Source organism: Myotis yumanensis, unplaced genomic scaffold (assembly GCF_028538775.1).
Source record: "Myotis yumanensis isolate MYYU_CA2020_CCGP unplaced genomic scaffold, mMyoYum1.0.hap1 SCAF_12, whole genome shotgun sequence".
In the NCBI taxonomy this organism is placed as follows: domain Eukaryota; kingdom Metazoa; phylum Chordata; class Mammalia; order Chiroptera; family Vespertilionidae; genus Myotis; species Myotis yumanensis.
Genome location: NW_027223763.1, coordinates 29158532 through 29183112, shown reverse-complemented (window position 1 = coordinate 29183112; position 24581 = coordinate 29158532). Strand labels below are relative to the sequence as shown.

The window sequence follows — 24581 nt, the reverse complement described above, 5'->3', positions numbered from 1 at the left end:
TTCAGATTTCCTTAGTTTTTACCTCATGTCCTTTTTCTGTTCCAGGATCCCATCTAGGATAGCACATTACATTTAGTTGTCATGTCTCAAGTTCCTCTTGGCTGTGACAGTTCTTCAGACTTTCTTATTTTTAAAATGTTTTCATTAGTTTTAGAGAGAGGAAGGATTCACTGGACAACACCCAACCAACTAAGCCACGCTGACCAGGGCCCTTACTCTTAAATTGTAACGGGTAGCCCTAGCCAGTTTTGCTCAGCGGATAGAGCCTCGGCCTCCGACTGAAGGGTCCCTGGTTCAATTGTAGTCAAGGGCACATGCCTGGCATGCAGGCTCAATTCCCAATAGGAGGTGTGCAGGAGGCAGCAGATCAATGATTCTCCCTCATCATTGATGTTTCTCTTCATCTCCCTCTCTGAAATCAATAAAAACATATTTAAAAAAATTTTAAGTGGTAAACTGGGATGCCTCAGAGCCTACAGCACACCTTTAGACATTGACTCCTGCTCTGCTTAGCCAGTCTTCACCTCCCAGCCACATTCCCTTCCCTGTGTCCACAACCTAAGTAATATGAAACATGTATTGGGCATTTAGTATGTACCAGGTAATTTAAATGCATTTCCTTATTTAAATCTCAAAACCATCTTATGAAGTAGATATTATTATTATTTCCTGGAAAATTGCTGATGGTCGCAAGTACCAGAGCTAAAACTCAAATTCAGGTGTGGTAGGCAGATTTCTAAGATGCCCCCCCGCCCCCCCCCAAAGATCCTGAGTCCTGGTGGTATTCATGTTCTTATGTAATCCCCTTCCCTTGAGTGTGACTTGCTTCTGATAAATAGAATACAGCAAAAATGAGGGGATGTCACTTCTGTGATTAGGGTACAATAGATGAAGACTTCCATCTCACTAGCAGACACTATTGCCTTCTTAGCTTGCGTACTTCAGTGAAGCAAACTGCTATTGTGGAAAGGCCCACAATGACAGGGAATTGAGACCAGCCAATAGCTGATAAGAAATTGAAGCTCTCAGTCCAACAGCCCAGGAGGAATTGAGTCTTGCCAACAATAACATGAGTGAGCTTGACAGTGGATCCTTTTGTAGTCAGGCTGGTACTTTGATTGCAGTCTGTAGGAAACCTTGAACCAGAGGATCCAGTTAAGCTGTACCAAGATTGCTGATCCACAGAAACTGCAATAATAAATGTTGTTTTAAGCCACTAAAATTTGGGGCAATTTGTTTCATAATAGATAATACATCAGGTGAATCTTATTGGTTCCGAAGTTCATGCTCTTTACAATTTTATTAGGTTACTAGAGGCCCGGTGCACGAATTTGTGCACCAGTGGGGTCCCTTGGTCTGGCATGCGGGATCGGGCCAAAACCGGCTCTCCGACATCCCCTGAGGGGTCCTGGATTGCGAGAGGGTACAAGCCAGGCCTAGTGACCCCACTGGTGCACAATCGGGGTTGGGGAGAGACACGGGAGGCTGGCCTGCTAGGGAGGGGCAGCGGGAGGGCTCCAGGGCATGTCCGGCCCATCTCACTCAGTCCCGATTGCCCAGACCCCAGCCGCAAGCTAACCTACCTATCAGAACATATGCCCCCTGGTGGTCAGTGCATGTCATAGCAAGCAGTTGAGCATCCTTAGCATATCATTAGCATGTTATGCTTTGATTGGTTGAATGGCTGACTGGCTGACAGGCTGACCAGTCCACTGAACACTTAGCATATTAGGCTTTTATTATATAGGATTTCCCAATATTCTACACTGTTTCCAAGTGTAGAGTGACTTTCCATTTTTTGTTGGATGGCTTCTGCATCCCCCAGCAGAATCCCTGGTTCCAGAGTCCAGAAGTTTAACACTTTTTTTAGTTTCATGCTCTTGTGGTTTACGAAAGCTGGGCAAAATAGCTAGATATTCCAACCTCCAGCAGCACAGAGAATGCCTGTCGTCTTAGGGTCAGGCATTTCTGTTGATGAGGCTGCCTGAGTTGCCCTGCTTAAAATATTTCTGTGTATTGCTACAAATCGGGGTACACAGTGGAAAGATCAAGTCTTCTCCTTTCCTTCTTCAGGCTTCTAGTGTTAGTCTCTTATAGCATTTATTCCAGTAAGAGGAATCATATGGTAGCTAGGTTTCCTTTTGGAAGGCAAATACCCTGGGAGATTGGCAGACCCTGCCTGGGTCTGGCAGGAAGAATCCTGTGAGGCTGAGAGCTTTCAAACACTGAAACTTGAGCTGGGCTAATGAGGCCTTAGAAAGCACCTAGTCTACTGGTGGTAAAACCTGGCATCACATTAGAATCATCTGGGGAGCTTTTTGTGTGTGTGACCATGGATAACTTACTATCAAATTTTTGCTTATTTTTTTCATTGTTGACACTATTACAGATGTCTCCCATTTTCCTCGCTTTTCCCACCACTATCCACCTCCTACCACCCCTCCCCTGGCCTTCACCACTCTGTTGTCTGTGGGCTATGTATATCATTTTCGGAGCTTTTAAAAAATAGGATGCCCCAAACCAATTAAATCAGAATTTTTGGGCGGCGGGGTGTTGTACATCATACCATGAGTCTTCTGCTTTCTGCTCTGGCCTTTTTCACTTCCATGGCATGTGCACACATCCATCTTCTTGCCAGAAGTCCTCAGCTTAAAAAGCCCATCTTCCCTCCATCCTCCAATCAGTAGGTATTTATGGACTAGTTACTATATACTTGGCACTATTCAGACATTGGAGACACAAATGGAGAGCATGAAAAAAAGAGATAGATACGGAGGGCTCCAGATATTTAACTTCATGCTCACTCATGTTCTCCCCTTCCCCTGGCCGCCGTCGTTGCTAATTTAAAAACTTCCGTGCTGTGTGGTACAATCTCGTCAAATGATTACAGGTAAGTAAGTACTTCATCAGCTGATAGACCTTTTAAGGAAGTCCAGTGGAAATCTTCAATGAAAGGAATCCGTTCTCGGCTGGAAGCCCGCCCACGAGGGAAGAGCCGAGGGCTTCCATTCCTAACCTCACACAGGTGAGAAGCCCGCCCCCCTCCCAGCCAGAAGCCTCATCAGTGGCCGTCAGTCTCGCACGCTCGGAAGGCAGAGGGAGGCTCCGCCCCCTACGTCTCGTGTGGGGGCGGGGTTGGGGGACTGGGCGTGAGTTGATTGGCTGGGAGGCGGGGCGCCGCGGGTGGTTCTGTCCGGCGCTCGCTCGGATCCCGGTGGGGTGGAGTGGAGGGAGGGAGTCCCGGTCGCTCCTTTCTCCCAGCGATGGCGCCGTGGTGCCGCGCCCAGTACCCCGCCGGCCGGCCGGTACTCGCGATTATCGAGAACCCCCTCAGGCGGTGAGACTGGGAGCGGGTCCGAGGGAGCGGCAGGGCGCTGCCTGCCACGGGGACCATGAGGAGCGGCCAGACCCGCGGGGCGGATTGCGGGAGCAGCCGCGGCACCTGCTGAAAGGAAAGAGGGTGCGGCGGCGCGGCGGCGGCTCGCCCGCACCTCGGCCATGTCTCTGCTCTGCGTGCGCGGTGAGTGCACGCACCGAGGGGCTGGGGTCGGGTAGGGCGGGGGCGCTGAGCGGTCCCCACACGCCTCCAGTGGACGTCGGATTACCATCCTTTCCAAACTTCACTTCCCGTCTGCGCCTCGGGGGACAATTATGTGAACTTATTGACAAGCATTGGGAGAGTGCTGCCCACTCCTGTCTGTCCTCACGCTCCTGCGAAGGGACTGCTACCTCTCCCTGCCAGTGGCCATGTGACAGGCCCAGATCCTATTAAGCAAACAGCGACCGGCACGCTCCCCAATGAGAGTGGACCGAGGACGGAAGGGGACCGGGATGGCTGGTGTCTGTCCATAGTGGGCAGCCTCCCATTCTTCTTCCCTTCCTCCTCCCTGCACTGTTAAACTACAGTCGGCTTCGTAGCAGGTTCTTTTCTTTTTTTTTAAATCTTTGAATACGTTATGGGACAGCTGTCACATCCCTTCTCCCGTCGTATTTCTGGGCTTGCACTCCTCCTTTGCTTGTCGTGTCCCCTGCTCCTTCCCTGTAATCTAGGATAAGGGTTAGTCTCATGTTCCACTTGCAAAGGTGTGTTGGATTCTCCTTCCCGAGCAGAGCATAGGAAGTGATTGATTAGTTGATTGATTTACTTTGCTTCTGTCACAGTAACTAAAGATGAAGGGCCTTTATTGCTTCTTCACTGAGGACGCTGGCTCCATCTAAGAAGGTATTTTAAGGCAAGAGTTTTGGGGTTCATGTGAAGCAGGGTGCATGGACTAAGCTCCAAGAGGGTAGAGACTAATTTTTCTCACAGGTGTTTGTGTTCTCTGTGCCTGACATAGAAGCTCTAAGATGGTTTTTGAATGGATGCAAAGACTGCGGTTTTAGAGATGATCTGATCAGAAAAAGCAGGATTTGGATTACCTGTTGAATTTGATCGTGGGAAATTGAAGTTACAGCCTGTTATACCTGTGCTGAACGAGATAGGATAAGGTGGCTTGTGAGTGTGAGAGTGGATTTATCCGTAAGAGCCTTTTCCTGGCTGAATCTTTTATTGGAGAGTTAGAGTTCACGTTTCTTTGGGCTCTGTGGATTAGAAGCATTGTTTGTGATCTCTCTGATAACTGTTTTCTCTCAGCTGCTGGCAAACGGAACTGCTCCTCTTTTCACTTGCACTGTTTTGTTAAACCTGCATTAACCCAAAATGGATTTGGCTACTTCCGGGGATTATGAGGCACACAGAATTTTCTTCTTTCACGGTTGATTTTTCATTAATGAGAATTTTACTTTGCTTTTAGTAAGACATTTCTCTCAGCAGCTGGGAATCTATTCTTTTAGATCCCTGCTGTTGAGTAGCAGGATTTGGGAGAGGTTGGGTTTTGCAGTGTCTCTTGAACAGTTTAGCTCTGCTGCCACATCATATTACAGAGCTAGTCTTTATGAAAGAGTCTTTAGGCAGGAGCAATAGTAAACCAAAAATCCTATTTAATTGAATTTAAATCACCTCAGAGACAGAGCAGCTGTTGTTTTTATTTGTTGTAATATTGGGCAGCATTCATGCCTAGAAATTCTGCTGGTTAACATCTTAACCTTTTAATGTTCATTTGTCAAATTCCTATCTTTTTGACCCTGGGGTATTGGAGGGAGACTAGCAGGTCATTGTCTTTTGAATGGAGATCCTGAAGATGATTAAGTACTGAAAGAAGCAGCTACTTTGATTAGAAGTATTCATGTTAAGTGGCAAATTATTCATTCTGGGGAAACCTACAGAAATGAATGAAAATAAATCTTTCTAAAATGACATTTTGGCAGTTAAGAATGTTGTTCATGTTCTGAAAGAAGCCTGCGTAATGATATTGTAGAACAACTCAATTTCTGTTCATCTTAGAGTAGAATTGAATTAGAAACTTTTTCATTGAAGTAAAATTTCAAACAGTCATTGATTTGATGTAGAAATTGGCAAACTGATACTGATTTTTTAAAAAATATATATATCTTATTGATATTTTTACAGAGAGGAAGGGAGAGAGATAGAGAGCTAGAAACATTGATGAGAGAGAAACATTGATCAGCTGCCTCCTGCACACTCCCCACTGGAGATGTGCCCGAAACCAAGGCACATGCCTTGACCGGAATCGAACCCGGGACCCTCCAGTCCGCAGGCCGACGCTCCATCCACTGAGCCAAACCAGTTACGGCAAACTGATACTGATTTTAATCACCCTGACCATCTCAACTAACAGTTCATTTTCTTTTTCTTTTTTTTTGTTAATCCTCACCCGAGGATATTTTCCCATTGATTTTTAGAGATAGTGGAAAGGAAGGAGAGTCACAGAGAGAGAGAGAAACATCAATGTGAGATACATATTGATTGGTTGCCTCCTGCACGCAGCCCTGGCCTGGGAGGAGCCTGCAACTAAGGTATGTGCCCTTGACTGCAGTTGAACCTGGGACCCTTTGTCTGCAGGCCTATGCTCTACCTACTGAGCCAAACCAGCTAGGGCTCAATTTCTTGAACTAACCCTTTAGTTATGTAGGTTAAGGGCTCACAATACAAGTAGTATGACTGCAGCTCTCCTTTTTGGCTCTATGTTATTGCCTATCCTTATATAGGTACTTTGCTCTAGTACTAACTTGGTTCATTCCTGTCTCTGCCCTGTTCTGTATTTGTACCCCCGAAATTGTTTTCTTTCTGTATTTTCTGCTTATCATAAATATATGCTTCCTTTCCCAGGTTACAGTCTACAGTGTTTGTTGAAAATTTCCTCAACTCCTCAGTCATCTTTCTTTTTTACACTCTTTAAACTCTTAAAACAAATCGCTTATGATCTGAACAGTGTCACTAATTTGGCAATGGATTGTAAACAGCCTGGCACCTAGTCTTGAATTGTTACACTCATGGTGACCCAGACAAAGGGGATAATAGCACTGGTCAGATAAGATCTGGAATTTTTGTGTTCACTGGGGTATTTGATTCTAAGAGGCACATTGAAAAACTAGAATTTCTTCAGAGGAGAATAATTAGAATAATGAAGGGTGTAGAAGCCATTTTAGGAATTGAGAGGTTTAGTTTTGAAAAGATCCAAGAGGGAAAGGCTCATTATAGTAGATGGAAGTCATTTAAAAAAACTGTTGACCCAGAGGACAGAACTGGGACAAGTCAACTAATGATTGAAAACTGTAGGAAATTAGATATTAACTTAATGTAAGGAAGAACTTTAACAATTGGGATTGTTCTTAACAAATGGAATGGACTACTTATGAGGATCTTTTGACATAGGATTCTTTAAACAGAAATTGAATGAGTGGTAAAAGTGTTCTAAAAGGGATATCTATGTTGAGTGGGAGGCTAGACTTGAAGAATTTTAAGAAACCAACCTTTTATAGAACTTACTTAATCTTTCTGCAAATATTTAGCAAAATTTTCCTCAGAATACTGATGTCGTTTTGCTTCGATGGGTGCCAGTACCACTTTAGCAACTCCAGTAAACTAAATCAAGAATTTTCTTTAACTTTTGTTGTCTTGATGTTCATGACTAGTTTCTACAAACAAATTATAAGCATTTTGAGAATTGAGTCTTTCCATATTTCTTTGTAATTGCCACATGGTTTATAATTGAGCCATGGCTTTCCCTCCTCTAATTTGAACCAGAAGTGATCACACTTGACTTGTTAAAAAAATCAAAAACAAAAAATAGCTTTGGCTTGGCTCAGTGATTGAGCGTCCACCTACGAACCAGGAAGTCACTTTCGTTTTCTGGTCAGGGCACATGCCCGGGATGTGGGCTCAATCCCCAGTGTGGGTTGTGCAGGAGGCAGCCAATCAATTATTCTCTCTCCCTCCCTGAAATCAATAAAAAATATTAACCCACCCCCCCCACAAAAACTTAATGATATATGTTCCTATAAGCTTATGTGAGTCTAAATCATTCTTTTTAGTCCTAGCCAGGTGGCTCAGTTAGTTAGAGCGTTGTCTCATACATCAAAAGGTTTTGGGTTCAATTCCTGGTTAAGGCACATACCCTGGTTGTGGGTTAGATCAAGGGTCAGGGTGCATATGGGATGCAACTGGTTGATATTTCTCTCTTACATCAATGTTTCTCTCTTTCCCTCTCTTTCTCCCCCTCTCTCTTCCTCTCTCTCTCTAAAATCAATAAAAACATTTTATTTTCTTTAGCATACATTTAAAAATATTTTTATTGATTTCAGAGAGGAAGAGAGAGAGAGAGAGAGAGAGAGAGAAATAGAAAGAACCATCAATGATGAGAGAGAATCATTGATCAGCTGCCTCCTGCATGCCCCCCACTAGGGACTGAGCCCACAATTGGGCATGTGCCCAGACTGGGAATCAAATCATGACCTCCTGGTTCATAGGTCAACACTCAAGCACTGAGCACTGGCTGGGCTCTCTAGCATACTTTATTGTAAGAATATAATATGTAATATATATAGCATACAAAATATTTATTACTTGACTGTTTGTTATTGGTAAGGCTTCCACTCAATGCTAGGCTATTAGTAGTTAAGTTTGGAGGAGTAAAAAATTAAATGTGGATTTTTGATTATGGGAGTGGGGCCCAATGCCCCTAATCCCTGAGTCATTCAAGGGTCAACTGTACTTTGGTTTACTGTCACTGTGGAAAGTAGGAATAGTAATGATTTTAGAATTTAGATTTTAAAGTCAAGTACTTCTCATTTCCTCCCCAACATTATTGTCTTCTACCTCAGGTAACTCCTTGCTGCTGGGTTTACATCACATTATAGTCCCTGCCCTTACAAGCAGATTGCTGCTGGGTTCCTTTTGCTTAGCTGTGGCATCAGGAAGTTGATTGTGCCTTGTCTGAGCTAGGCAGCAGTGAAGGGGGAAAACACCAATTTCCTTTGTCATAGATAGCTGTTGTCATAAATGATTCTCTTCCTTATAAGAAGTACATTCTGTAATTGCTTAGTTTTGAAAAGAGGAATTTCTGGTGGTTGCACTCTTTAGGCCAGTAGGCTGAGTTTTTCTCCTATTTTACCTGTGGTATGTATTTTAGACTTTGCTATGTGAGTTTGTTTAAAGTTTGGGCTGAGTATCATTAGTAAATATTTGTTGAGGACCTTCTCTGAACCTGTTTATGATACATATCTATATAATAGATAAGAGCCCAGGAAATCTAAATATTTTTTTATTTTATTTTATTTATTTTTTAAATATATTTTATTGATTTTTTACAGAGAGGAAGGGAGAGAGATAGAGAGTTAGAAACATCGATGAGAGAGAAACATCGACCAGCTGCCTCCTGCATATCTCCCACTGGAGATGTGCCCGCAACCCAGGTACATGCCCTTGACCGGAATCGAACCTGGGACCTTTCAGTCTGCAGGCCGATGCTCTATCCACTGAGCCAAACCGGTTTCGGCTAAATATTTTTTTTAAATATGTTTTTATTGATTTTAGAGAGAGAGGAAGGGAGAGGGAGAGAGACAGAGAAACACTGATGAGAGAAGCATCAATCTGCTGCCTCCTGCATACCCCCTCCTGGGGATCGAGCTTGCAACCTGGGCATGTGCCTGACCATGAATCAAACTGGGGACCTTTTGCTGCATGGGACAACCCTCAACTAATTGAGCCACACCGGCGAGGGCTAAGTAGGTTTTAAAACATCTCATTTCTTATATAAACCCAGAATCCATTAGGAATGTTAGGTCTGACATGGGATAAGCAGAATAAGTTAAGGTTCTCTTGGAGTGGAAAAACACTATGCTATTATTTTCTAATTTTTAAAGTATGATTCTTTAAGTTTGAGGAGTGTTTTATACATACTTTCTGTTGTTATTGGTAAGGCTTCCACTCAATGGTAGGCTTTTATTAAGGGTCAGAGAAGATTTGCTATTTGTATATTAAAGTTTTTTATTCACTTATTACATATATAAAGAAAAGTACACATATCTTAAGTGTAAGCCTCACCAAGTTATCACAAAGTGAACACATTCATGTGACTACCACCTAGGACAGAGGTTCTCAACCTGTGGGTCGCGGGGTCGCCTAAGACCATTGGAAAACACATATATAATTACATATTGTTTTGTGATTAATCACTATGCTTTAATTATGTTCAATTTGTAACAGTGAAAATCCTGCATATCAGATATTTACATTACAATTCATAACAGTAGCAAAATTACAGTTATGAAGTAGTAACAAAAATAATTTTATGGTTGGGGGTCACCACAACGTGAGGAACTGTATTAAAGGGTCGCAGCATTAGGAAGGTTGAGAACCACTGCCCTAGGACAAGAAATGGAACACTGCTAACAACCCCAGAAGCCCAGCTTACCCTTCCTCTCAGTCATCTCTCCCTCCCACCTTCCCAAAGGTCACATTATCTGACCATAGAATAGTTTTAGTGTTTCTTAAATTAATAGTTTTAGTGTTTCTTTTTCTATTTTTAAATTTATTCAGGTGACATTAGCTAATAGGGTCGTATAGGTTTCGAGTATACATTACTATGATACATGATCTGTATATTGCATTGTGCACCCTCAACCCATAGTCAAATCATCTTCCGTCACCATAAATTTGATCCCTTTTCCCTGCACCCTCCCTTCCTTCTATAACCACCATACTGTTATCTGTCTGTGTCTCTGAGTTTTTAATTTTATATAGCACTAAACTATCCACTGAACTTGTGAGAGGCCTATGGTATCAAAGGAAAAAAAGTCAAGAGGGCTTTATTTTTGCTAGTGATAAAATATGTGGTAAAATATGACAGAAGAGAGTTTGTGCTAGGATATATATATATATATATATATATATACACTATTTTCTCTTAAATAATCATATAAATAGAAAAAAGCAATTTTTAGTCATTAGGAAATAGATTTTCAAAAAGAAAAATCTTTTTTTTTTTTTTCCCTATTGCTGCTTCTGTTTCTTCTGTTTCTCGGCATTAAGTAAGTACTTAGGTAGGACTGTGAGAACAGATAGGCCTATGGATTGTAATTTCATGGATTGGGCTGGTAATTTCTTTTGTAGCTGTTTGCTTTATTAATTTCTATAACGTTTTACTGTGAGTGATGTTGAGAGGAAAGAGACCAGAGGGCAGCAAGTGAGGAAGATCTGCCTATCAACCAAGGAGGGGCTGGCATTTGGACAGTGGGAAGATAATTGCTTTTATATGAGTCAGAGTGTGATAAAGATGATTCAATCAAAGGGCTAGCTTACCTATATGATTTGTATCTATTATTTATGAGCCAAATTTTTAGAGCTTTCATCTGCAGAAGGGAAACGGAAATCTGCTTGCCAAGGAGAAGGGTATTTCAGAGAGGAAGGGAGAAGGACAGAGAGATAGAAACATCAATGAGAATCATTGATTGGTTGCCTACTGCACGCCCCCTACTGGGGACTGAGCCTGCAACCTGAGCATGTGCCCTTGACTGGAATTGAACCTGGGACCTTTCAGTCTGCAGGCCGAGGCTCTATCCACTGAGCCAAACCAGCCAGAGCTGCTTTTGTAATCTTAAACTTTTCCATCTATCTGATCATATTCTCCAGTCTGTCTCTCTAGCTTCTACTCTCACTATACTTTAGTACTGTGATATAGGGTAGATGTTAAAAGCTTTCGTTTTAGACAGACCTGAGTTGGTAATATATCAGCTCCACTTTTGAGTTACTTAACTTAATTGAATCTTAATTTCCACATCTTTAATATTTATACATCCATTTAAAAGCCCTAGCTGGCTTTTCTCAGTGGTTAGAGCATCAGCCTGAAGACTGAAGGATCTCGGGATCGATTCCAATCAAGGGCACATACCTTATTTGCAGGCTTGTTTCCCGGCCCTGATCAGGGTGCGTGCAGGAGGCAATTGATCGATGTGTTTCTTCTTACATCAATGTCTCTATCTCTGTGTCTCTCCCCCTCCCTTCCATTCTCTCTAAAAAAATCTATGGAAAAAAATATCCTCGGGTGAGGATTAATAGGAGCTTAATAAATACTTTTTGTTGTTGTTGTTAATCTGTAAGATAAATTACATATAAGATATGTTGAGTTGAAAGTATCAATAATCTTGTTGCAGATGACCCTTGAAAATGGTACCTGAAAATGTAGGTCTATAGCTTAGTAAAGAAGTCTGTGTTAGAGATAAATCTTTGGGAGTTGAAGGTGTTTGATAGTAAACACATTATCTTGAATAAATTTGCCAATAGAGGGTTAAAGAGGAGAAAAATGAGCGAATGCTGTAGCTAAAGGAATGGGCAAAAGAGTTGATAGATGTGGTCAGAACTGTAGGAAAATGGAGAATTCAGTGTCTGTCAGAAGCTTAAATTAGAGGTAGTTTCAAGAAGGAATAATCAGATGACAGAGATTAATGATACTGGTTGAGGATAAAAAAAACAGCAGGGTCATTGAGCAGTTTCATTAGAGTAGTGTGAATGTAGGCAGCAAATTAGAGCAGTTTCATTAGAGGAGTGTGAGTGTAGACAGCATATTGCAGTGATTTGAGGAGTACCATGTGTACCGGTTAATAATGCGGATTTTGTAATCAAAGAAAACACGATAATTTCAAGAGAAACATTACAAGTGCTTTATTCAAAGTAATGTCCATCGCTAGCGACACATTTCCCCCATCTTTCAGGTAATTTGTGGATACTGTCCCAATAGAACTTTTCTTGTTTTGAGGCAAACCATTCAGAGACCCAATTTTCCACTTCTTCGTATGTTTTGAAGTGCTGCTCAGAAAGTGCGTGTGCCATTGATCAGAACAAGTGGTAATCTGAAGGAGCGAGGTCTGGTGAATATAGCGGGTGGGTTAATACTTTCCAGGCAAGATCTTTTAACGTGTCTTTAACTGGTTTTGAAGTGTGTGATGGTGCGTCATCATGAAGCAAAATTACTTTGCCGTGTCTTCTGGTCCATTCTGGTCGTTTTACGATCAAAGCATGGTTCAAATCGATTATTTGTTGTTGCTAGCAATCAGTATTAACGGTTTCACCTGGTTTTAGAAGCTCATAGTACACCACACCTTCCTGATCCCACCAAACGCAGAACATTGTCTTTCTGAAGTGATTTGGCCTTGCAGTCGATGTTGATGGTTGACCTACATCAACCCATGATTTTGTGCATTTGGGATTCTCAAAATAAATCCACTTTTCATCGCCATTCACAATTCAATGCAAAAAAGACTTCCTTTCATGTCATCGAAGCAACATTTTACTGATGATTTTTCGGTTTTCCATTTGTCTTTCATTCAGTTGATGTGGCACCCATTTTCCTTCCTTTAAAATCTTTCCCATTGCTTGTAAACAATCGGAAATTGTTTGCCGAGCAACATTTAATCTTTCTGCAAGTTGTTTTTGAGTTTGACACGCATCTTCATCCAATAATACTTGTAATTGTTGGTCTTCAAACTTTTTCAGTTGACCTGGACGTTCTTGTCTTTCACATCGAAATCATCACTTTTAAAGCGTTTAAACCAGCGTTCACAAGTATCTTGAGATGGAGCATGTTCACCATAAGCTTCCCGAAGTATTCAGCAGCATCTATCTTCAAAATAAAGTAATGAATTAAAACTTCCCGTAAATGCTCTTTTTTTGACACGAAATTCGACATTTTTAAGCATAAAAATATCTATGATGTTAACACTTTCAGAAAATTTGACATATGAAGTTTTGAAGCTTGTTGTCAATACAACAAAATAGCATACATATCAAATCGCATATGTATCAACATATGTGTAACTCCATCTATTGAAAAAATCCGCATTATTAACTGGTACACCTGGTATATTTGGGAAGTGAAGAAGTGGAATTAGCAAGTATAGACTGCATTGAGAAGTTTTGCCATGAAGAGAAGGATTGAGAGTGGTCTTGTAAGAGAGGAAATCTGAATGTTTGGGGCAAAAAGGGAAAGAATCTGTAAGAAGAGGAAGGTCAAGATGAAATGGGGGTAAGAAGAGATGATAACTGATTTCCCTGTAAAGCAGAATACAAGATTTATTGGCTGAAAGTGAGGTGGTGGGGATGATTTAGTGAGCTTAATAGTACAAAAGGTTTCATTTATTCATCCTTTCAACAGCTGTTGTGCCAGGCACTTGGAGCAGAATTATGATTTTAAAAAATCCCTTGCCTTCTTGGAAGTTGTATAGATTAGCGAGGGAACTAGACATTAATCAAAGGAGAATCATACAAATTGATAAAATGCAACTGTGATTTTTAAAAAAATATATATTTTATTGATTTTTTATAGAGAGGAAGGGAGAGGGATAGAGAGCCAGAAACATCGATGAGAGAGAAACATCGATCAGCTGCTTCCTGCACGCCTCCCACTGGGGAAGTGCCCGAAACCAAGGTACATGCCCCTGACCGGAATCGAACCTGGGACCCTTGAGTTCGCAGGCCGACGCTCTATCCACTGAGCCAAACCGGTTCTGGTGCAACTGTGATTTGTTCTATAAAGGAGAATATATGTTGTTATGAGAACATGTGATAGGGAAAGTTACCTACTAGGTCAAAGAAGCCTTACCTAATAAAGTGAAGATTGAACTGAAATCTGGAAGAAGAGGAGCCCTTAAGCAGGTGAAGGAAGGAGAAGAATTTTAGTCAGAGGAAATAGTATGTGCAAAGGCCTTGTGGTGAGGAGGAGGAGTTGAAAGAAGGCATGCATAGCTGGTGTGCATAGAGCAAGGGAAAACATGGGTCATCATGAGGCTAGGGAGATAGATGGAGCCCAGCTATAGGGCCTTGTAGGCCACATTAGGGTGAAAAGTTTGTAAGAATGAAACTGAGGGAGGGGCAGAAGGATAGAAGTTTGTAAACCAAAAATACGAGATTTGTAATTAGACTTGAGTTTGAATTCTTAGAAAACTTTTGGCAAGCCTCTAGACTTTTAAGCCACAATTCAAAAATGAAATATTATTATCTATTCAATGTACCTCATAGAGTTGAGAATTAAACTCTTAAGTGAGATCATGTATGTGAAATTTCTTTTAAATTATAGTAACTTTTACTATTTGTTAGTCTCTTTTTTCTCTCAGCTGAGGAGAGGGGCTTAAGTATTCTGAAACTTATTAACGAAGAAGATGTGATCAGTTCCATAGACATTTATTGAGCACTTCACTGTGGATGAGGCATTGACCTAGTCACCCTAAGTATCTGTACATATAAAAGGCTAATATGCTAAGGGTCCCTCCAACCGTCTGACTGGTCGCTGTGATGCACACTGACCACTAGGGGGCAGACGCTCAACACAGGAGCTGCCGTGATGTGTACTGGCCATTTACAAAGAAACGGCACCATGGACCTGGCGCCAACAGAGCAACACTTGGCTTCCCCCAAGTGGGACACAGGCCCCGCCACCACCTGGGAGTAACAGCCCACCAAATCACAGCCAAAGCTGCCGAGACCCCATGGTGCAAAATGTGGCCCACAGCCCAGCCCATCCTCAAACGCTGTGGGCACTGGATAATGACATCATGTAGCAACGCCCAGCTTCCTCTCCCTAGCAACTAGCCTCCTTGGGGTTTCTTCAGCCTAGGAACACGTCCTGCTTTATAGCCAGGTGCAAGCATTTTACACTTTAACCAAATGTCTGTGAAGTGTTTTCCCGTGTCTGATCTCATTTGATCTTCACAGAAGTCCTGGAGTAGGTAGATAGGAGACTCGGTAGAATCCTGTTTCTTTCGATAGCCGGAAAACGGAGATTTAGAAAGTTTAGAAACTTGACCTGACTGAAAAAAAGTAAGAAATGGTAGACCTTGAAATTGACTTCAGGTTTTCTCACTGTGCAGAATATAGTCAAACACTGCTGCAGTTAAATATTTTACCCTTTGGCCCTGACCAGTTGGGCTCAGTGGATAGAGTGTCAGCCTGTGGACTGAAGGGTCCCAGGTTCGATTCTAGTCAAGGGCATGTACCTTGGTTGCGGGCATATCCCCAGTAGAGAGTGTGCATGAGGCAGCTGATTGATGTTTCTAACTCTCCCTCTCCCTTCCTCTCTGTAAAAAATCAATAAAATATATTTTAAAAAATATATTTTACCCTTTGTCTCCCTGCATGATCTACAATAATAATCTGCTTTGTTTTGATATTTACTGCTGTGTTGCTGACAATTACCTGAAAGAGAAGTTGGGTGCTTCACTGGGCTGGAAAAAGTTTAGCTAAATCAGAACGCAGGCCTAATTAAACAAGTTTATTCTATATATACTAGAGGCCCGATACACGAAATTCATGCAAGGGGCTTGGCCCTCATAGCTGCGGCAGCTTGCCTTAGCCCTCGCAGCCCCGGCTTCATCCAGAAGGTCGTCCGGCTGTCCAGTCTAATTAGCATATTATGCTTTTATTATCTATAATATCTATAATAATAAAAGCGTAATATGCTAATTAGACCAGACGTCCTTCCAGATGAAGCTGGGGCTGCAAGGGAAGTCCGGGTCCTGGGTGCTGGAGGGAAGCCGGTGCTAGCAGCCAGGGGAAAGGAAGGCCTACTCTTGCATGAATTTCATGCATTGGCCCTCTAGTTATAGATAAAAGGCTAAGTTGACTCGCGCCTGTGTGTATGCGTGATACATATAAAGCTCTCAATGGCGCCAATCTCATGCTTGTGTTTCGATCTGTCATCGTTGATCGTGAATTTGGTTGATACTTCTATTATAGAGAAAGGGCAAATAGCGATATTAAAATATTTCTTCTAATTAAGTTCCTTTCAATGTGCACGAATCCGTGCACCAGGCCACTAGTATAAATAGTAAGAAATAGACCTTGCCCTCAAGAAACTGAGAGTCAAGATGCAGCCATGTGTATAACTAAATATGTTGCAAGGTACAGTTTGGTAATTTCTAAGATAGAGGTACAACATAAAATGGGGTTTAGAAATGGAGTGTTTGATTCCAACTGAGAGACAGGAAAGGGCTCAGCTGGGAGAGGAAGAGGAAGGAAGTCAAGGTGGAGTCAGGGTTTTCATTATGGTGTCATTAGTTGGGATAGGAAATGGAAACAAAGAATGACAGCTTCTGGGGAGATAATGATTTTAGTTTTGGACATGTTAAATTTGTGGTGCTGGCAGTCTATCCATGTGTTACAGTTGGAAACATGACTTGGGAGATCAGGGTTAAAGGTGTGGATCTGTTGGGTGGAGGAATGGTGGCAGGATAAATATTTACTCAGTATTGGCATCATAATATACTGCATTTCATTGACTACAAGATGCCAGAGATTGTAAGACTCATCATTATTTTAGGTACCATTGAGGGAAAAAAATGTTATCGATTTGGTTATGACACATCATTGTTTTTTAATTTTATTATTTATTTATTTATTTATAATCCTCACCTGAGGAATGCTTTTATTGATTTTAGAGAGAAGGGGGGGGGGGGGAGAGAGAGAGAGAAACATTGATGTGAGAGAGAAACATTAGTTGCCTCCCCTTCGTGGCTGATGGGGGGATTGAACCTGTAATCTGGGCATATGCCCTGACTGGGAATCAAACCCTCGACCTTTCTGTGTATGGGATGATGCTCCAACCAATTGAATGACATCAGCCAGGGTGACACATCATTGTTTTTAAGACACATTTTGACTTCAGAGTTCTTAAAATATGAGAAAATGTCTCATCATCTTAGAATCAGTGAAATACTGAGGTTAACATTTAGTAAGTCTACTCTTTGCCAAACTCTCTGCTAATTAGCAAGTAAGGATTAATAATTCTCAAAATAACCTTCTTTATTACATATTCTCATTTTACATATTAGGTCACTGGGTCCACAGAAGTTAGTATGTTTATGTACTGTAAAGCTGCATTTAGAATTTTCTGGCTTATTATAAACTATAAACTACAAAATTAATGATATCCGATAGTGCTTTGGAGCATGAAAGAAGTCTTATTTTAAAATAGTACTTAGGGAAGATGACTTTGTGCAATGTTGGTTGTGAATCAGTTTCTCTATAGCTGTGGTTTCTGTTTGTTTAGTATGTATTCAGGGGCAATATTATAGCAGGTGTTTTATAGGCTGGAGTGTTCATTATGGCTCTAGTTTAATAGTGTTTACAACCTAAATTCCTTTTTTTTTTCCTTGCGAGGACATGTGGTATAATGGAAAAATCCAGGATTTTGGATTCAAGAGAACTCTGTTTTGAGTCTCACTAGGTAATGACTAAAATTTTATCTCTAAGGCTCTTAATTTCATTCAGAATCATATTCTGTCAAGTGGGAAGATAATACTGTGCCAGTTTCACTGTATTGAAGTGAGAGTCCAACTGGTAGTAGATATGAATGTACTCTGCAGACAAATGCAGAGTGGTAGGTACAATGTTCTGAAAAATTTAGATGCTGGAAACAACTCATAAAGCCTGGCCTAAGGTATAAAACATGCCTGGGAATTAATTGAAATACAGCCACCTTTCTTGTAAATTGAGAAAGGTAATCATTACATTGGGACTTTCAACTCGAGATAAAATTGTAGACTTTTCTACTTGGTTAGGTCTGGCAAGGTGCTGGTTTGCTGGCCTTAGATAAATGATACTTGAAGATCTTAACTTTTAGTCTTGAATACATCTAGTTAGAAGAACTATAATGTTGGTACATGCATTTAGTACATATATTAGTTTTTGTTGTGGATTCAACAGGAGTTTATTCAAGAGACAAAGGTCCTGTGCTCTAAGTGAAATTAGCCTAATGTGCCTTACTATTTTTAGCTGAAGCACAATATAGCCTTTGTGAACACTTATTAAGGCTCACAGATGTGGTTCATCCTGCAACTGGTTTGTACTCTAACAGGGAAGTCAGATATAAGAGGAGGTAATTATGATATAGAACAGAATATGACAAGCATTAGAAGAACAAGTGAAATAGAACAGATCCCATCTGGGTGATAAGGGAGAGTTTTTTGGTGACAATTATTCTCATTTATAAGAGGAATATATACATGCTTTAGACAGTTTGGAAAATACATCAAGAGAAAAATAAAAAATTATAATTGCACTGGTCTTTTCTTCTCTATTGTGTGTGTCTGTGTATTAACTTTTTTCTTTTACATAAAATTGCATCATATTTTGTATACAGTTTTTCCTGATTTATTTTTCTTAGTGGAATGTTATAGATTAGAGTTTGACAAGGCCTCTCTGGGATTATATCTTTAGTTTTTGGAAACTGGAAAGGATCTTTTACAAACCTTTAACAAGCTAAACCTCTAGTAAGCTAAAAGGTGTCAATATAATGACTCATTTGAAATTATGATAGCAATTTATAAACTTTTTGAAAAGATATATTAAAATATCAAACAAAATAGACAAGAAATGGAATGTGTTAATTACTGCATCAATAATTTTAATCTGGTGCTCGTTTTGGCAGCACATACACTAAAATTAGAATAATACACAGAAGATTAGCATGGCCCCTGTGCAAGGATGACACAAATTTGTGAAGCGTTTCATATTTTTAAATCATATGATTATATCAATAGATGCAGAAAAAGCATTCGACAAAATTCAACACCCAGTTTTTTCTTTTTTAATCCTTATTGTTGAAAGTATTATGAATGTCCTCTTTTCCCCCCATTGGCCCTCTCCACCCCAGTACCACCCCTCCCCCAATACCCATTTTTGATAAAAACGCTCAGTAAAGTGGGAATAGAGGGGACACATCTCAACATAATAAAGGCCATGTATGACATACCTACAACCAACATCATACTCAATGGGCAAAAACTAAAACCATTTCCCCTAAGAACAGGAACAAGACAGTTTTCACCACTTTTATTCAACATAGTACTGGAAGTCCTAGCCACAGCGATCAGACAAGAAGAAGAAATAAAAGGCATCCGAATTAGAAAGGAGGATGTAAAATTGTCATTATTTGCAAATGACATGATATTGTACATAGAAAACCCTAAAGACTCCACCAAAAAACTACTAGATTTAATAAATGAATTCGGCAATGTAGCAGGATACACAATTAAAACCCAGAAATTGATTTCATTTTTATACACCAATATGAACTCTTAGAAAGAGAAACTAAAAAAAAAAAAATCCCATTTACCATGGTAACAAAAAAAATTAAGATACTTTGAAATAAAATTAACCAAGGAGGTAAAAAAAACCTGTACTCGGAAAACTACAGAACATTGAAAAAAGAGATAGATGAAGGTAAAAGCAAGTGGAAAGAATATACCGTGTTCATGGATTGGGAGAATTAATATCATTAAAATGTCCATACTACTCAAATTAATCTATAGATTCAATGCAATTCCTATCAAAATACTAATGGCATATTTTACATATCAAGAACAAATACTACAAAAATTTATATGGAACTAAAAAAAGACCCTGAATAGCTACATTTTGAGAAAGAAGAACAAAGTTAGAGAGATCACAAAGTCAGATATCAAGCTGTACTGCAAAGCCATTGTCATCAAAGCAGCCTAATACTGGCACAAGAACAGGCATATAGGTCAATGGAACAGAACAGAGAACTCAGAAATCGACTCAAGCCATTATGCTCAATTAATATTTGACAGAGGAGGCAAGAGCATACAATGAAGTAAAGACAGTCTTCTTCAATAAATGGTGTTGGAATAATTGGACAGGTACATGTAAAAAAATGAAACTAGACCACCAACTTACATCATACACAAGAATAAACTCAAAATGGATAAAAGACTTCAATGTAAGTCGTGAAACCATAAAAACCCTAGAAGAAAATGTAGGCAGCAAAATATCAGACATCTTACAGAGCAGAATTTTCACCAGTACATCGCCTAGGACAGTGGTCGGCAAACTGCGGCCCCTTGAGTGTGGCTCTTCCACAAAATACCACGTGCGGGCACGCACGCACAGTGCGATTGAGACTTCGTGGCCACACTCAAGGGGCCAAGGGGCCGCATGTGGCTTTCGAGCTGCAGTTTGCCAACCACTGGCCTAGGACAAAGAGAAACAAAGGAAAAAAATAAATAAATGGGACTACATGAAAATAAAAGACTTCTGCACAGTAAAAGAAACCAGCATCAAAATGAAAAGGGAATACACTGTATGGTAGAACATATTTGCCAATGATACATCTGATAAGGGGTTAATGTCCAAAATATATAAAGTACTCATACAACTCAAACAAAAGGGAGACAACCAACCCAATTTAAAAATGGGCAGAAGACCTGAATAGACACTTCTCCAAAGAGGACATACAAATGGCCAAGAAACATATGAAAAAACTAGTGACCCGGTGCACGAAATTCATGCACATTAAAAGGGAATTGATTAGAGAAAATATTTTAATATTGCTATTTGCCCTTTCTCTATAATAGAAGTGTCAGAGATGAAAGAAAATTAGTAAAATGTATATGAAAATCTTCCTCCTGTCAGAGTCTGGGGCACGCCATGGGAACCAGAGACAAGTCCCTGCCCACCCATGTGTGCTTTGAAATCGCACGAGACCCAGACCCGGCCAGCCCCACCCCCATTAAGCCCCGCCGGGTGGGGGGTGCAGCCTGAGGTCTCCCATCAAGCCCCACCAGGCGGGGAGTGCAGCCTCAGGTCCCCTGGCCCAGACCAGGGCAGGGGGCATGCCTTGAGGTCCCCGTCAAGCCCCGCTGGGCGGGTGGTGCGGTCTCAGGTCCCCCGGCCCGACGTCAGGGCGGGGGGTGCGATCTCAGGTCCTCTGCCCCGGGCGGGGGCGTGCCTTGAGGTTCCCCATCAAGGCCCCGTGGGTGGGGGGGCACGGCCTGATGTCCCCCGTCAAGGCCCGCGGGTGGGGGATGCGGCCTCAGGTCCCTGCTGATTGCTTGTTAAGGCTTGTTACGGGAACTTGGCCTCCGCTGTGGGTGCAGCCATCTTGTGTTACAGAATCCCTGCCTCCGCTGTGGGTGCAGCCATCTTGTGTTACAGAATCCCTGCCTCCGCTGTGGGCGCAGCCATCTTGACCATTATGACACGACAGTCAATTTGCATATTCCCTCTTTATTAGATAAGATGCTCAACCCCACTAATCATCAGAGAGATGCAAATTAAAATGACAGTGAAGTACCACCTCACACCTGCCAGAATGGCTATCATCAATAAACCAACAAACAAGTGCTGTCGAGGATGTGGAGAAAAAGGAATCATAGTACATTGTTGGTGGGAATGCAGACTGGTACAGCCACTGTGGAAAACAATGTGGAGTTCCCTCAAAAATTAAAAATGGAACTGCCATTTGACCCAGTGATCCCACTTCTAGGAATATATCCTAAGAAGCCATAAAAACCAATAAGAAAGAATATGTACACCTATATGTTCATTATTTACAAAAGCTAAGATCTAGAAACAGCCCAAGTGCCCATCAGTAGATGAATGGATAAAAAACAAACAAAAAAACTGATAAATTTAATAGAATACTATGCAGTTGTAAAAAAAAAAGGATCTCTTGCCCTTTGAGACAGCATGGAGGGATCTGGAGAGTATTTTGCTAAGCAAAATAATGCAGTCAGAGAAAGACAAGTATTACATGATCTCACTTATATGTGGAATCTAATGAGCAAAATAAACTGATGAACAAAAAGATTCAGAAACATTGAAGCATGCAACAGACTGATGTATTTCAGAGGGAAGGGGTGGGGGTGGGAAGAGATTAACCAATGAATTTGTATGCATATATGCATAGCCCATGGACAGACAATAGTGTGGGGAAGGCCTGGGGAGGAAAGGGGAGCTGGAGCTGGGTGGAGGAGGTCAATGGGGGTAGGGGAAGGGGATGGGGACATCTGTAATCCTTTCAACAATAAAGATAAATTTAAAAAAAGAAAAAAAATACATCTAATCTGCTTACTGTCAAGAGATCACTGTAATGAAATAAACTACAAACAAAAATCACTGAAATGAAAGACACCAATATTTGATATATGAGAATTGGTTGCCAAACATATCTTTGTGTGTCAGTATCTGTTGTTGGGTTGGAATGATCCAGCCACCTCTAGCGTAACTCCTATCTAGAATCATTTAAAACCTTTATTCTCCTATCAGAGTGATAACAGGTATTTTTTGCTATGCTCTATAAATGATGTTTTTATTATGTCCAGAAAACTTGCTTTCTATCTTTCTTGAGATCTAGGCCTATACTCTCTTGCAACTGCATACACTATTGCAACTACAGAAGGGGGAGGTAAGCTATTAAAATCAGTTGTGTGCACGCCCCTCCTCTTCACTTTTTAAAAAAAATATATTTTATTGATTTTTTACAGAGAGGAAGGGAGAGAGATAGTCAGAAACATCGATGAGAGAGAAACATCGATCAGCTGCCTCCTGCACATCTCCTACTGGGGATGTGCCCACAACCCAGGTACATGCCCTTGACCGGAATCAAACCTGGGACCCTTCAATCCGCAGGCCGACGCTCTATCCACTGAGCCAAACCGGTTTCGGCCCCTCCTCTTCACTTTAATGATTTAAATTCTGCCTTGCAGCTAGTTTGAGATACCTTATACAGGACCAGAGAATCTTTCACCTAGTAAGTAATGCTCAATAAACATTTGATTTGATTTAATGTTTGTATGTATTAGCAATTAATAACCTGTGGGCTTCCCTATAGGATGTTTAATGGATTTTAATAAAGACCAAGAAATAGTTGTGCTTTATGTGTAATATGAGATTTTGCTATAATGGTTTTAGGTATTAAAAGTGAAAACATTAAGCCCTAGCCGGTTTGGCTCAGGGGATAGAGCATCGGCCTGCGGACTGAAGAGTCCCGGTCGATTCTGGTCAAGGGCACATGCCTGGGGTTACTGGCTTATCCCCAGTGGGGGGCTTGCAGGAGGCAGCCAATCAATGATTTTCTCATCATTGATGTTTCTATCTCTCTCTCCCTTTCCTTCCTCTCTGAAATTAATAAAAATATATTAAAAGAAGTTAAAACATTAAGCTGAGTGAATTAAAGAATGTCCTTTTGCTGTCCATGTATAATCAAGCTTGAATGAGCTCTGATAAATAGTAACCATAGAAATCTGATTGTGTATATGAAAATCTATTCCAACCGAGGTTTATTTATTTAGAAAACACTTTAAAAGATATATTTGAGCATTTGTACATGTTCAATTATAACCTGGACTGTGTTTACTCTAGAATTAGTCATTGGTTTTGTTAGTTGAAGTTTGACGTAAGTACTTGTTTGTCTTTTGGTTTGAAAAGGAGCTTATAGGTAGTGAATTTTGTTGATTCTTACAGAAATTAATTTTTTTTCAGGAGCAGGGTAGTATATTTATGTATATTTTATTAGTATTCTCTTTAAATTATAATAAATTGCTATGAAGTCAGGTAGAAGGTTAGCAGTGATATCTAAGATTTTCTCAGAAGAAAATCTGTACATGAATGAATGAATGAAATCAGGTATATTACTGGTGTGCAACTTTGGTTTTATTTATTACTCTATTCAAACCACCATATTTTAAAAGAATTTATTCTATTTATTTTTCTTTGCCTTGATTCACATGGGCATAAATGGAAGCATTAGCTGTTTCAGTTGCTATGGAATTGATATTAATACTGTAGGAGAAAGCTGTGGACTGTAATAAGTATGGCTTTTGAATCTGGGTTTAAATTTCAGATTTTCCTGTTTAAGTCTGAAACCTTGGGCAAGTTACTTAACCTCTTTGTGTTTTCGTTAATCTGTAAAGTGGAAATTGTATGCTCTACAGTAGTGTTTTTTCATACTGTAGGTGTGATTCATTAGTCCTGAAATGAGTTTAGTGGGTAACCAGCATTAGGGGGAAAATGTAGAAATGTCTCTAATAAGGGAAAGTATCATTTTGTGAGACTTTTATTTCATAGTACACATTCATACTGCACATAAATATGTATGTAAGTAGATGGGAACTTTGTTGCAATATAAGATATAGAGGGTGTCCCCCAAAATGTATATGTACTCTAGGCTGGGTTAAAAACAGTTTGAAAACATTCTGTAAAGTTGTTAGGATTAAGTGTCCAGTATAGCTCCTGTTTCATAGATAGTAACTGAAAGAAAAATGGCGTTGGAGAAGTCTTATTGGATATTTTGGCCTTGTTGGATTTTGTTATGTTTATACAGATTTGATCTTTATTCCAAGAGCTATAAAATAAAAGCTGGTTTGTTACTTTAATTTGTTATTGCGTA

General features: G+C 40.6%; 1 protein-coding gene and 1 non-coding gene across 6 annotated transcripts in view; both read left to right on the top strand.

Annotated features, from left to right (window-relative positions):
• The first annotated feature begins 3227 nt into the window (after positions 1-3227).
• UNC13B (unc-13 homolog B) overlaps positions 3228-24581 on the top strand; it is a 138484-nt gene continuing 117130 nt past the window's right edge. For all 5 annotated transcript variants that reach the window (XM_070431279.1, XM_070431280.1, XM_070431278.1 and 2 more), the window contains exon 1: positions 3228-3520. In XM_070431279.1, the coding sequence (XP_070287380.1) occupies positions 3499-3520 (22 nt within the window). In that variant the 5' untranslated portion in view covers positions 3228-3498. The remainder of the gene's footprint in view (positions 3521-24581) is intronic.
• LOC139021382 (U6 spliceosomal RNA) lies at positions 18803-18907 on the top strand. The gene has a single exon (XR_011473487.1). It is a non-coding gene; the product is annotated as a U6 spliceosomal RNA (small nuclear RNA).